The 14,712-nt window shown below is 43.7% G+C and overlaps 1 protein-coding gene across 1 annotated transcript in view; it reads left to right on the forward strand.

Annotated features, from left to right (window-relative positions):
• The first annotated feature begins 6,582 nt into the window (after positions 1-6,582).
• Positions 6,583-14,712, forward strand: part of LOC127346659 (uncharacterized) — a 41,153-nt gene continuing 33,023 nt past the window's right edge. Inside the window, exons 1-2 of the mRNA XM_071828902.1 lie at positions 6,583-6,839; positions 7,239-8,494. Of these exons, the coding sequence (XP_071685003.1) occupies positions 6,830-6,839; positions 7,239-8,494 (1,266 nt within the window). The 5' untranslated portion in view covers positions 6,583-6,829. The remainder of the gene's footprint in view (positions 6,840-7,238; positions 8,495-14,712) is intronic.

Below are 14,712 nucleotides of genomic sequence, written 5' to 3' on the forward strand. Positions count from 1 at the left end.
AAGTCTCCCATTGCATCTCCTAGGGGAACCAATGGAAGTGAGAGCTACAATCGAGTACCTCCACCTTTCCAATCACCCGACATACCGGTTCCCATGCCTCATTTGAATATTAGGGCGACCCACCTAAGTTTTCTATTGAAAATTTCGATACTTGGCGATTTGAGTTCCGCTCTCATGTTTGTAGTGCCTCCAATGAATTATGGAGAATCATCATGGAGGGCTTCAAGCCATACAACCCCGACAAGTTGACTAGAAGAGAAGCGGTTGATAGTCAACTCAACGTCACCGCCTTGCACATGATTCAAACTAGTGTGGGGACAAAGGAATTGCATCGTGTCCGAACTACACCACCGCCAAGGAAGCTTGGGATGGTTTGACCTCGAGTTGCATTGGAAGTGAGAGCACAAGAATGAACAAGTATAATGCTCTCAATAATAAATCCGAAGGGTTCATGAGGCTCCCTGATGAAGATCATGAAGATATGTATGGAAGACTTCTCACCGTTGCCGATGCCTTCCGGCTTGTTGGTGCCACCCACATCAATGATTCTTGGATCAAGGAGAAGTACATTGAATGCATGATGCCATTTGTACCCATTGATGTCAAGACCCTTGTGGGAAGGGAATGCTATTCCTCTCTCACCTCTCAACAAGTTGTGCACGAGTTGCAAGCTCTCAAGGTGCTTGAGGAAACCTCTCATGACTCTCGCAATCGTGCTATTGGAATGGCAAAAGGTTCCAACCTTGCCTTGGTGGTCAACTCCGTTGAAGAAGTGGTTCCTCAAGAATCTTATAGAGCATCTTGGAGTATGACCTATCCTAAGATTTGCAATGCCACTACCATGACCACATGGCCTTCCATGCAAAGTCGTTTTGGATTGATCCCTCCAAGGCCAAGGAAGACAACATCAAGAGGAACAACAAAAGTGGGTTCACTAGCTTTGGCCCAAAGACAAGATCATGCTACAATTGTGATGACAAGCGCCACTTCATTGCCGAATGCCCCTATGAAAATAGAGAGCTTCATAATGGGAGGCTCATTCCCAAGGACAAGAGCAAAGATTCAAAGGGCAAATATTCAAAGCCCCTCAACAAGAAGTTCTACAACAACAAGACCAAGAAGGGCAAGAGGCCCTCAAGAGTTGTGCTAGTAACAAGGGAAGAATATTCTACCGATGAAGTTGAAAGTTCTAGTGGTGATGAAGATGAAGAAAGCTCAAAGGAATTGGCCGCCATCGCCACCACCAACACCCCCTCTTCATCTCTCTTTGAATCTCCCAATGAGAACCCTCATATCAAGAATGCACATTGCTTCATGGCAAGGTCCTCCTTGGACACACCTATTGTGCTATCAACTCAAGAAGAGTATACCTCCTGGAGATGATGATGTTGATGATGAAGAAGATGCAACCTCTAATGGATTGGTCGCTCTTGCCTCCCTCTCCACTAACTCTTCATCACCAAGTGAATCCCCCAATGAGGTCATTCATGTGGAGGAAGAAAGTTGCCTTATGGCTAAATCCTCCGAGGTATCATCCCCTAACCCCTCTATGCCTAACTTATCTAGTGATCTAGGGGTTGATGATGATAGTCTAAAAAGTGAAACAAGAAATGCTAGAGTTTGATGATTTCATTCTTAACCTACAAGGTAACACTAAGAAGCATGTTTCTAGCCTCATGGTTCGTATAGCTCAACAAGGTGATTTGCTTGAGAAAAAGGGTCAAATAGAGAGAGAAGACTCTCTTGAAATCCATGCTCTTAAAAATGCTCTTGAGGAAAGTCAAGAAACTATAGCCTCTCTTGAGGAGAGGCTAGAAACTCTTGAAGAGCCTCAAGATAAAATTAACAAGCTCACAAAAGCTAGAGATCTTGCTAGGGCTAAGTCTAAAGTGCTTAAAAAGGAAAAGGCTCAATTTGAGGTTGATCATGAGAAACTTGTGAAAGGTCTAGATGAACTAGACAAAGCTCACAAAGCTTTGAAGAGTGAATACACTCTCTTATCCAAGTCTTATGAGCAACTTCAAATTAGGCTTGCCTCATATGATGTGCCTAGCTCCTCTACTCCTTCATGTGATCATGCAAATGTTATTGAGGAAAATGCTAGGTTGAAAGATGAACTTGCTAGGACCTCCTCTCCCCAAAGTAAACTTTCGTTGGATGATCTTTTGAGTAAGCAAAGATCAAACAATGGGAAGGAGGGACTTGGTTTTAATTCCAAGGCTAAAAAGGCAAGCAAGAAAAGACCAAGCCCGCACATGAGAAAGCTAATGGTGAACCCCGAAAGGGCAACACCATTAATGATGATGGTGCGGGAATAGATAATCCTCACTATGTTCTCTTTAAAGATTATTATGGTGATGTTTATGCTAAGTATGTTGGTCCATATGATGGTTATGTTGCTTGGTCTATTTGGGTCCCAAAGACCCTTGTTGCTAACAAAAGAGGACCCATTGAAAAATGGGTACCTAAATCCAAGAATTGATCTCATGTAGGACTATGCCACGGAGGTTCAAAATGGGTACTTGATAGTGGATGTACAAGTCATATGACCGGCGGCAAGAACCTCGTCAAGGAGTTGAGGCCTAACATAAATGATATCACCGTCTCCTTTGGCGATAATTCTACATCCGAGGTATTGGGTTTTGGCAAGGTTGTGGTTGCACACAACATTACTCTTGTGGATGTCATGCTTGTCAAAACCCTTGGTTACAATTTGCTTTCCGTTTCCGCCCTTGGCAAGATGGGTTTCATTGCCTTTATTGATAATGATATTGTGGTCCTCTTGTGGAGCAAGACTCTAAAAGTCGCATTCGTTGGGTATCGCGAACACAACTTGTATGTGGTGGACTTTTCGGGGACCACCACGTCAAGTGCGATGTGCCTATTCGGAAAGGCGGACGTGGGTTGGTTGTGGCATCGCCGCCTAGCCCATGTCAACATGAGAACTTTGCAAAGTCTTCACAAGGGGAACCATATTGTGGGACTAATGGAAAATGTGTCTTTTGCCAAAGATCGTGTTTGTAGGGCTTGTGTTGAAGGCAAAATGCATGACTCTCCGCATCCAAGCAAGACCATCATCTCTTCCAAGAGGATCTTGGAGCTCCTTCATGTGGACCTCTTTGGTCCCGTTACTCATGCAAGTCTTGGTGCGAAGAAACATTGCTTGGTGATTGTCGATGACTACTCAAGATACACTTGGGTCTACTTTCTCAAGACGAAAGATGAGACTCAACAAATATTCATTGACTTTGCTACCGAGGTGCAACGCCAACACAACCTCCTCATTATGGCAATAAGAAGTGACAACGGCTCCGAGTTCAAGAACTACACACTCAATGATTTTCTTAGTGATGAGGGGATTCGTCATCAATATTCCGCTGCTTACACCCTCAACAAAATGGTGTTGCGGAGAGGAAGAACCGGACTCTTATGGATATGGCAAGGTCTATGATGGCGGAGTATAAATCCCGCTATAACTTTTGGGCCGAAGCCATCTCCACCGCATGTCACTCCTCCAACCGGCTCTATCTCCGCAAGGGCTTGAACAAGACTCCATATGAAATACTCACCGGGAACAAGCCTAATATCTCATACTTCAAGGTGTTCGGGTGTAAGTGTTTCTACCAAATCAAAGGAGTTCGTTTGTCTAAATTTGCTCCTAAAGCTTTGGAGGGTATATTTGTTGGTTACGGTGCCGAATCTCACACTTATAGAATCTTTGATGTATCCTCCGGGATTATCATTGAATCTTGTAGTGTGAAGTTCGAAGAAAATGATGGCTCCCAAGTGGGGCAAGTTGATGTTTGTGCAGGTGATGAAATACCTCAAGATGCCATAGTAAGAATGGGTGTGGGATTTTTCCGCCCCATTGAGGGACACGGTGTGGCGTCTCGGGAAGGACTATGCTCTACCTCGGTGGAGCCCTCATCTTCTCAACATCAACAAACCCCATCAAGTGAAGCAAATGATGCACCAACCCAAGAACAAGAACAAAACCCTCCCCCTAGTGTGCAAGATCAAGGACAAGATCAAGAACAAGATCAAGGTCAAGATCAACCACGGGTTCATGATGGATCCGATGAGTATCCTTTCAACATTCAAGATCAAGCACATGAGGATGAGCAACCTCAAATAATTGAGGAAGCTCATGTTGAAGGTCAAGACGGGGACCCAAATGGTCAAGATGATCAAGTGACACCTCCAAGGCCAAGAAGAACCAAGGAGGAGATCGAGGCCCGTCGTTTAGCAAGAAGAGATAGGACCCTTGAAATTCGTGGACACACTCATGATAAGGTCCTCGGTGATGTTCGAGCAAAAGTCTCCACAAGAAGGCAATTGGCTAACTTTAGCAATCATCATGCCTATATCTCCGTAGTGGAACCCAAGAAAGTATTTGAAGCTCTTGAAGATTCGGATTGGGTGGAAGCTATGCATGAGGAACTCAACAACTTCAAGCGCAACAAAGTGTGGACCTTAGTAGAGAAGCCAAAGGAGTGCCGCAATGTTATAGGCACTAAATGGATATTCAAGAACAAGCAAGATGAGTTTGGAAATATTGTGAGGAACAAGGCAAGATTGGTGGCTCAAGGTTTCTCTCAAGTTGAAGGAATTGACTTTGGAGAGACCTATGCTCCCGTGGCTCGTCTTGAGTCCATCCGTATCCTTCTTGCTTATGCATCGCATCATAACTTTAAGCTTCAACAAATGGATGTGAAAAGTGCTTTTCTTAATGGTCCTTTGCATGAAGAGGTGTATGTTAAGCAACCCCTGGGTTCGAGGATCTCAACTTTCCTAACCATGTCTACAAGCTTGATAAAGCACTTTATGGTCTCAAGCAAGCTCCTAGAGCTTGGTATGAGCACCTTAAGGAATTGTTGGTAGACCGTGGGTTTGATGTTGGGCTAATCGACCCCACTCTTTTTACTAAGAGGGTCAATGGGGAGCTTTTCGTTTGCCAATTATATGTTGATGATATTATCTTTGGCTCTACTAACAAAGCTTTCAATGATGAATTCTCAAAGCTTATGACCAATAGGTTCGAGATGTCTATGATGGGAGAGATGAAGTTTTTCCTTGGTTTTGAGATCAAGCAATTGAGAGAAGGAACCTTCATCAACCAAGCAAAATATCTTCAAGACATGCTCAAGAGGTTCAAGATGACCGAGTTGAAGGGTGTGGCCACTCCTATGGTTACCAAATGTCATCTTGCACTTGATCCCAATGGTAAAGAAGTGGATCAAAAGGTATATCGCTCCATGATTGGATCCTTGCTTTACCTTTGCGCATCTAGACCGGACATAGTGTTGAGTGTTGGTGTGTGTGCAAGGTATCAAGCTTCTCCTAAGGAGAGCCACATGATGGCTCTCAAAAGAATCTTTCGATATTTGGTTGATACCCCAAGATATGGTATTTGGTACCCCAAAGGCTCAAGTTTTATTCTCAATGGATATACCGATGCGGATTGGGCGGGTGACAAGGATGATAGGAAATCAACTTCCGGGGCTTGCCAATTCCTTGGTAGATCCTTGGTGTGTTGGTCTTCTAAGAAGCAAAATTGCATATCTCTCTCCACCGCCGAAGCCGAATATGTTGCCGCCGCAAGTGGATGCACTCAATTGTTATGGATGAGGCAAACTTTAAAGGAATACGGTGTCATTTGTGACAAAGTGCCTCTATTATGTGACAATGAAAGTGCTATCAAGATTGCCTATAATCCGGTGCAACATTCAAGAACGAAGCATATTGAGATCCGAATCATTTCATTAGGGATCATGTTGCCCGGGGTGATATTGAGCTTATCTATGTTCCTACCAAGGATCAACTTGCCGATATATTCACAAAGCCTCTTGATGAAGCAAGGTTCACTTATTTGAGGAATGAGCTAAATATCATTGATTCAAGGAGTATAGCTTGACCATCTTGCAAACACACCTTCGTCTCAAAACTTTATTTGGTTTAGATGTGGGCATGGAAATAGGGGGAGTGCGGTTTAAATTATTGAGCTATTCCTCCCCCATAATGCCAACATTAAAGATTTCATTCTCGTTATATCATATTTTGATATGTGAGCTTAAATGATGAGTATTGGTTTGGACCCAAGATATATCTTCGCGGTGCCATACCATAACACTCATATATGGTGGCCTAGGCCACCACACTCTTCTTTGTGAAGAGTTGGAGTTGTTTGGTTTTTCATTGGATTTTATTGACATCTCCATGTTCTTATGGGAAATCACTCTAGTTTGGCCTTATTTGCTCATATCTTGCAAACTTGAGTGACCATGTACCATTAACAGTTTGTATCTTCTAAAACCTAAGCCTACTCTCCCCTATAAGCCATTTCCATCTTGCTCATTTGTCATGTTTGGTAAAAAACTTGGAGTTTGAGGTTTTTCGGTCGGATGATCTAGGGTGCTCCATCTTATTGGTAAATTTGTACCTTATATGTGACGTGATACTTTATTACATCATATATGGGACTTGCAAATAACCAACGAAAGATGGGCTGGATTTCCGTGATTCTGGAATTTTCCAACCCCGGATAATCCGGCCCCAGGCCACCTCGAATATCCGGCCCGGCCGGATTATCCGCCCTAAGCTAGGGCCGGATTATCCGGCCTGGGCAGATCTTGAAAGGGTTGAGTCGAGGGCGCAGGGGGCAAAACGGTTCAGACCTTCCCCCCCACGCGCCTCTCTCCTCTTTCTCCTCTCAAGGCCGCCGGATCTCCTCCTCCTCGCCGGAGACGCTCCATCCGCCCCCTCTCGGAGTTCTTGGGTGGATCGGGTGCACCTCCTCCCTAGCTACCTTCTCCACCAAGCGGTTTCCACAATGGATGTGGGTATGATTCACAATCTCTAACCCTAGATGTTGTGTTTTATATGTGCTATTTTCTTGGTGGAATTGGTGTCTAGTTGTTCCAAATCATGAGTAGTGTACTCCTCTTGCATGCTATGAGGCCGATCTAGTCTTAGACATGTTTTTGATTGGAAATCTGCACATCTCGCAGGGCCGGATTATCCGCCCCCCGAGCAGGCCGGATTATCCGGCCGGGCCGGATTATCCGCCCCCAGGGGCACCGGATTATCCGGCCTGGAGCTTCATCGCCGCTGCAGTTTTGCTTCAATCTATCATGTTTAGACTTGTACCAACTTATAGCATGCTTCTCGAGTATTTTACTATATCTTACATGACTTATGAGCATTACCTTCTCTTTGCTACCCGCCTTTGCTTCTCACAGGTGGTGCTTCTCGGGGTGGTCGGAGACGCCAGAGGCATGATCGATCTAGTGACGAGTTTGCACCCAATGCTCCTCGCAAGTCGGTCACTTCAAGAAGGAAGAACAAGGAAGTGAGGGAGAACTACAAGGCCATGGATCCAGTGTCTTATTCCGCTCTCCGCTTGAAGAACTGGTATGAAGATTTGCCAAGAGATGAAGAGATAGAGGGCAGGAGATATTGGTGCATGGAGCAAATGTACATCTACAAGGACATCTATGAGCCAATGAAGAATCTGAGACCCATGCAAGCCATTGATGTGGACATTCTAGCTGAAAACGATCACTTTGAAGATGCTATCTGGGTTGTTGGAAGAATGGGCTTGAAAGATATCATGAAGATTCAATGTGACTATAGCCCAGAGTTGGTGAAGCAATTCTTTGCCACTTTGGCAATCAAGACTGATGAGGAACGCACTATGGAATGGATGTCTGGCTCCACACACTGCAGTGCCACTCTGCACCGCTTTGCCAGTATTCTTGGAGTCTCTATTGATGAGGGTCGTCGTCTTCATGGACCACAACAGGCAGATAAGAATGCTCTTGCAAATCTCTATACCTCAGAGGGAAGGATTGGTTTTACAAAGGGGCTGCTTCTCATATACAGTCAGTTGCTTCGGTTCTTTCGGGCAACCATTTGCCCAAGTGGTGGTAACAATGATGCTATCCGGGGAGTTCTTGTAGATCTTATGCACCTCAGCTATAAGTGTGCTCGTGATGGTGATGAAGTGAGGGACTACACTCTTGATATCATGGACTTTATCTTCCATGAGATCCGTGATGCCATGGTCTCCCGGACCACCATACCTTATGCACCCTACATCCAGCTTCTCATCAACAACTCTGTGTCTGTGAGTGAAGATTTGAGTGGGTATCCGTTGGTGAAGCACCATGTCAAGAAGGCCTACAAGCTCAAGCCAGTCTCTTCTGCTGTTCCTGCACCTGACTCTTTCATGGGTGATGCTCGTTCTAGTGGTATTGCTCCTGGTCGTCATCCCGATGTCCCGGCTATGAGGAAGCAAGTGACCCGGCTTAGTTGGTTTCAGCGTCACATCCTTTGCATGAACATTGAGATCCATAAGGAGAACTATGCAGCTAGCCGTGAGCGTTCTGAGATTAAGCATACTCAGGCGGTTATTCTACACAAGCTCAGTGGTGATCAAGGTCCCCCACCTCAGCCTCCAGCTCACCCGGGTTACACTAGATGGCACTCTGCACAGGTTCCATGGAGTGATCTTGATGATTGCCTTCAAAGGTCCAACACCTCCCGTCGCTCTCCGGATGCTCCTGACACTGATGAAGAGGAAGAAGAAGAAGAAGAGGTGCAAGAGTCCGATGATGATTATGCCTCCGAGTGATTCCCATGGGACGTGTAGCATCGCGCTTGTCCCCTTTTTGGCGTCTCGATGCCAAGGGGGAGAAGTGTTCTATTAGGATTCTCGGGGATTTGCATGGTTTGGGCACAAGCATAGGCGTTTATCATTCTTATATTGCTTGTGTTCCCGCTTATTTGAACTATTTGGTTTATTTGTGTGCCGTTCAAAACTATGTGCTATGTGGTGTGAGACATTGTTATGGTTTTCGGATTTCTATTTGTTGAGATCAAGGATATTTCATTATGTGTGATGCTATATCTCCGTATTATATATCTACACATGGGTATGACTTCCTTCATCCTATCTCAACTTCATATGTGTCAATGTCTTTTGTTAGAGCTCATGTTGGATATCTCTTGTGTTGAGGCACCATACTTCTATGTGTTGTGTATTTGTATTCAAATGCAAATTACTTATATGCACACATGTAGGGGGAGTGCCTCTATGTTTTGCCATCATGCTTGTCTCTATAATGATTCTTTTGCAAATCCGTATATTGTCATCAAACACCAAAAAGGGGGAGATTGAAAGAACATCTCTCACATTATGTTTTGTGTGTTTGATGTCAATATATATGATACACTAATGTTTGTTTAAGTGGTACAGGGATTACATAGATATTTATTCATGTGTGTTGGATTTGATCGTGTGTCAAAAAGGTTTCAGAAAAAGTTTGGCCAGGCCGGATAATCCGGGCCGGATATTGTCGAAATATCCGGCCCCCCTGTTTTTGGCTAAGTGTTTCAGGAAATGTGGCTCTGGAAGGGGGCCGGACATTTGGCCGGATAATGTCCCGGTATTGTACCAGGGCCGGATTATCCGGGCCGGATATTTTGCAAATATCCGGCCCCCGCTTTTTCGCTAAGGACTGGAAGAAAATCAACTCGAAGGAGGCCGGACATTTGGCCGGACATTGTCACTCTTTTGCCCGAAGACCGGATTATCCGGGGGCGGATTATCCGGCCCTTACTTAGGCCGGATTATCCGGCCCCGGAACTTCAACGGCTCCATTTTGAGTGGGGGTATAAATACCCCCCTTCTTCCTCCTTGCCTCTTTGCTCAATCATTGCACAAGAATTCTGCCAAGCCACCTCCATTAGAGCCAACTCAAAGAAAGTCAAGATTTGCAAGATCTCCTTCCTCCCCCAACCAAATCTCTTGATCTTTGGAGATTCGAAGGAGAAGACACCGATCTACATCCTCACCGAAGCGTTCTTCATTTCCCCCTCTCTTGTTTGAGGGATCTCATGCTAGTGTTCCTATTTGGTTCCCTAGTTGATTCGTGTTGATGTATTGTTGTTGATTGTTGTGTTGTAACAGATTTGGGAGCCTCCAATTTGGTTGTGGATGTGTGCCCCAAGAACCTTGTAAAGGCCCGGTTTCCGCCTCGAGGAAATCCCTTAGTGGAAGTGGGCTAGGCCTTCGTGGCGTTGCTCACCGGAGATCTGAGTGAAGCCTTCGTGGCTGTTGGTTTGGCTTTCGTAGCAACCACACTCCTCCAAACGTAGACGTACCTTCTTGCAAAGGAAGGGAACTACGGGAATCATCTCCGTGTCATCGCGTGCTCCACTCTCGGTTACCTCTATCCTATTCTCTCTCTATTGCTTAGTTATCTTGCTTAGTTGGTAGCCTTGTCATATAGGTAAATTCACTTAGTTGCATATCTAGAGAATTTACCATTTGTGTCAAGCCTAAATTGAAAAAGAACTAAAAATTGGTTAGCACCTATTCACCCCCCCCCCTCTAGGTGCGGCATACGATCCTTTCACATGGGCATCCCCAAGCTTGAGCTTTTGTCCATTCTTCATCTCATTACATCATTTTTCTCTCCCTACACTTGAAAACTTTCTTCATACAAAACTTCACACAATTCTCATTAGCAGCATTAGTGAATTCAAAATAACAAATCCATTTGGGTTCAGTTCTAACATATATCAAACATTCATTAAAATATTATCTACTGTAGCAACTTCTTCAAAAAGCTCTTTCTCTCAAAAGAACTAAAAAAGAAATCTGTCAAAATAGAGCAATAAGAAAAGATCGATTTGTTCAAAAATCCTCCGTTGTTCAGACCGAAAAGTGTAAAACTAACGAAAGTTAGATAATAACTGGGACATATGCTAAAAAAATTGACAGCTCAATATTACGTTCTTGCTGGGAGTACGTTTTTTTGTAACAACACATAATCTGTTTCTAGACAACAACTTTCCCAAATCTTACTTTCTTCCTATTGGAGACTACTCTTGACACAAAAATGAAAAAAAATGATATGGAGAGGTTGTTACAGAGGCAACAACTTTCAAGACTCAACAAAAGAAAAATTACAGAAAATAAACATGGATTATCTTCCAAGAGTGTTTTTCTTTAACGTCTTTCAGCTAGGCGCAGAAAAATAGTTCGCATCAAGTATTGTCAAGTGAAGAAGCATCAAGATCAATGTCGAAAGTCTTTTCAACAAGGAATTGTATTTTATCCATACAAGTTTTAGAAAACTCCCTCTCAACACTTTTGGGTACACTACTTTTATCAAATGGGTTTTCAGGAACAATCCAATCAAAATTCTTTTCCAGAGCTTCGTGCATTCCTACGAGTTTGAAAGGTATTGGTATTTTGATTTCCTCGCTATTTTCCAATTTGGTTTTGTCTATCTTTTAAAGTGTACCAATAACATCTACCCATGAGCCTAGCATCTTAAACCGATCAAAGACTTTCCTAGCTTCTATAACAACATCTCTAAATTCCTTAAGCAAAGTTATCAGAATAAAATCTTTCTTTTCATCATTCTCAATGTCATGAAGTCTAAGAAACATTTGCTGCATTATGGGGTTAAGGTTAACAATCCTAGCCTCCAACTTTTGAACTAAATAAGCTGCAGCAGTTTCATAATTAGGAGCAAGTTCTACTAAGGATATATCCTCAATATGTTTTTGCTTACTAATATGATTAAAGAATTCTTCAATGTTATCTCTCACAATTATAGAAGCACTACATATTGATAGGTCTTTCAGAACGTACTTAAGGATCAACATAACGAGCTAACAAAATAACAACTATAAAAGGAACTAATAAGATTTTTTTGTGTGTTTTGATAAAAAGAAGTAAACAAGATAAAATAAAGTAAACTAAGCAAAACAATAACAATGCAAAGAAATTGGAGATGAGAGACTCCCCTTGCAAAAATTCTCTTTCTCCCCGCCAACGGCGCCAGAAAATCTTTGACGGTGCTCGATACATGCAGTTGGGATACCCCAAGAGGAAGGTATGATGAGCACAGCGGCAAGTTTTTCCCTCAGTAAGAAACCACAGTTTAATCGACCAGTAGGAGAAAGGAGTGACTTCTGAAGGTGTTGCTAGCTGACTTGTGGCAGGGCACACTACCGGCGTCAGCAACAACGTGGAACCTGCACACAACCCAACTACAATACTTCGCCCCAACTCACACTGAGGTTGTCAATCTCACTGGTTTTGCTGAAAACAAAAGATTAACTGTATACTATGGAAAAGAGATGTTTGTTTGCAGTGGAATTAAAGAGAACAGTGCTTACAGTAAGTAAACAGAACATGATGATTTTATCAGTGTAAAGGAAAGGACCAGGATCCACAGTTCACTAGAGGTGTATCTACCTAAAGATAAATAGCATGTTGGGTAAATAAATTACAGCTAGGCAATTGACAGAATAAAGACCATACATGACAAGATGATTACTATGAGATTCGTTTGGGCATTACATCATAATACATACACAGTAATCCAACTGCGTCTATGACTAATAATGCACCTTCCGGTTAGCATCCGCACTACTTTGAGTATTAAGTTGCAAGAAACAGATTATCGCATTAAGCAAAGTGTGTAAAGTAAACAATAGAATTATCCTTAGACAAAACATTTTTATCCCTAGTAGCAACAACACATCTACAACCTTAGAAGTTATTGTCACTCTTCCAGATTACTAGAGGCATGAACCCACTATCGAGCATAAATACTCCCTCTTGGAGTCACAAATAAATACTTGGCCAGAGCATCTACTAGCAATGGAGAGCATGCAAGATCACAAATAACATATGACAAGTATATAATCGATCTCAACATAGTATTAAATATTCATCGAATCCCAGGAAGCACAACATGTATCATTACATAAGGATGATCTTGATCATGATAGGCAGCTCACAAGATCTAAACATGAGGCACAAATTGGAGAAGACAACCATCTAGCTACTTCTATGGACCCATAGTCCAGGGATGAAACTACTCACACATCACTTCGGAGGTGGGCATGGCGATGTAGAGGCTTCCGGTGATGATCTCTCTCCCCGGCAGGGTGCCGGGAAGAGCTTCAGAACCCTTCCGAGCTAGGGTGCGTGATGGCGGCCGCGACGGAACTTTTCGTGGATAAAGGTTCGGGTGTTTAGGGTTTTCCCGAGAAGATGTATAAATAGGCGGAGAGGAGAGGTCGGTGGGGTGCCTCGCCCAGGCCTGGCGTAGCCGCCTCCTGGCGCCCCTCCGTCTCTCCTCTAGACTCTATCTTCGTTTCGGTAAAATAGGAACTTCGGCTTTTGTTTCATCCAATTCCGAGAATATTTCCTGTACAACTTTTCGGAAATACAAAACATCAGAAAATAGTGAAATGACATTGGGGCATCTTGTCAATAGGTTAGTTCCGAAAAATGTATAAAAGTGAAATGAAGTGTAAACAAAACATATATAAATTGGTGTAAAATAAGCATGGAGCATTGATGACCCACAAGTATAGGGGGTGTATCGTAGTATTTTCGATAAGTAAGAATGTCGATCCCAACGAGGAGCAGAAGGTGTTGACAAGCAGTTTCGATGAAGGATTCACTGTAAATGCTCACAGACAAGTATTCAGGGGGGTTTTGATGTAACAGATGAATAAAGTACGAGTAAGTAAAGTGCGAGAGTAACAATTGCAGCGAGTGGCCCAATCCTTTTTAGCACAAAGGACAAGCCGGTTTGTTTACTTATAATGACCAAACGTTCTCGAGGACACATGGGATTTTAGTCTAGTGCTTTCGCTACATACGGCTAAATAATCTTCATTGTTATGATAAGTGTTGTGTGGGTGAACCTATGCTAATGTACCGCCCTTCCTAGGACTAACACATACTTGTGATTATACCCCTTGCAAGCATCCGCAACTACAAGAAAGTAATTAAGAATAAATCTAACCACAGCCTTAAACTCTGAGATCCTGCGATCCCTCCTGCATCGATATACCAACGGGGGTTTAGGTTTCTGTCACTCCGGCAACCCCGCAATTGGCAAACGAATACAAGATGCATTCCCCTAGGCCCATAAATGGTGAAGTGTCATGTAGTCGACGTTCACATGACACCACTAGAAGAATAACACCACAACTTAAATATCATACCATTGAATATTACTCAACCATAGTTCACTACTAGCATTTAGACTTCACCCATGTCCTCAAGAACTAAACGAACTACTCACGAGACATCATATGGAACATGATCAGAGGTGATATGATGATGAATAACAATCTGAACATAAACTTGGTTCAATGGTTTCACTCAATAGCATCAACAACAAGTAGAGATCGATACCGGGAGAGTTTCCCCTATCAAACAATCAAGATCAAACCCAAATTGCTACGGCGGTGACGGTGTCCAGCGGTGGAGACGGCGGTGATGATGGTGGAGATGATGATGATGGTGATGGTGATGATGTCCAGCTCGATGACGGTGACGATGGCGTCGATTTCCCCTCCCGACGGGAATTTCCCCGGCGGATTCCTGCCCGCCGGAGAGCTCTTTTCTCTCTGGTGTTCTCCGCCCCGCAGAGGCGGCTGTAACTCTTCGCGAGGTACCCTCTGTGGCTTAGGTTTTCGGGACGAAGGGTTTCGCGAAGAAAAGGAGGCCAAAGGGGCTGTGGGGCCCCCACACCACATGGTGGCGCGGCCAGGCCATGGGCCGCGCCGCCCTATGGTGTGGGCCCACCCTGGGTCCACCTGGCTCCTCCTTCTGGCTTCCTTCGTCATCTTGAAAAATAGGATTTTTGGTATAATTTCCTTCCACAGTTG

This window comes from Lolium perenne, chromosome 4 (assembly GCF_019359855.2).
Source record: "Lolium perenne isolate Kyuss_39 chromosome 4, Kyuss_2.0, whole genome shotgun sequence".
Lineage (NCBI taxonomy): Eukaryota > Viridiplantae > Streptophyta > Magnoliopsida > Poales > Poaceae > Lolium > Lolium perenne.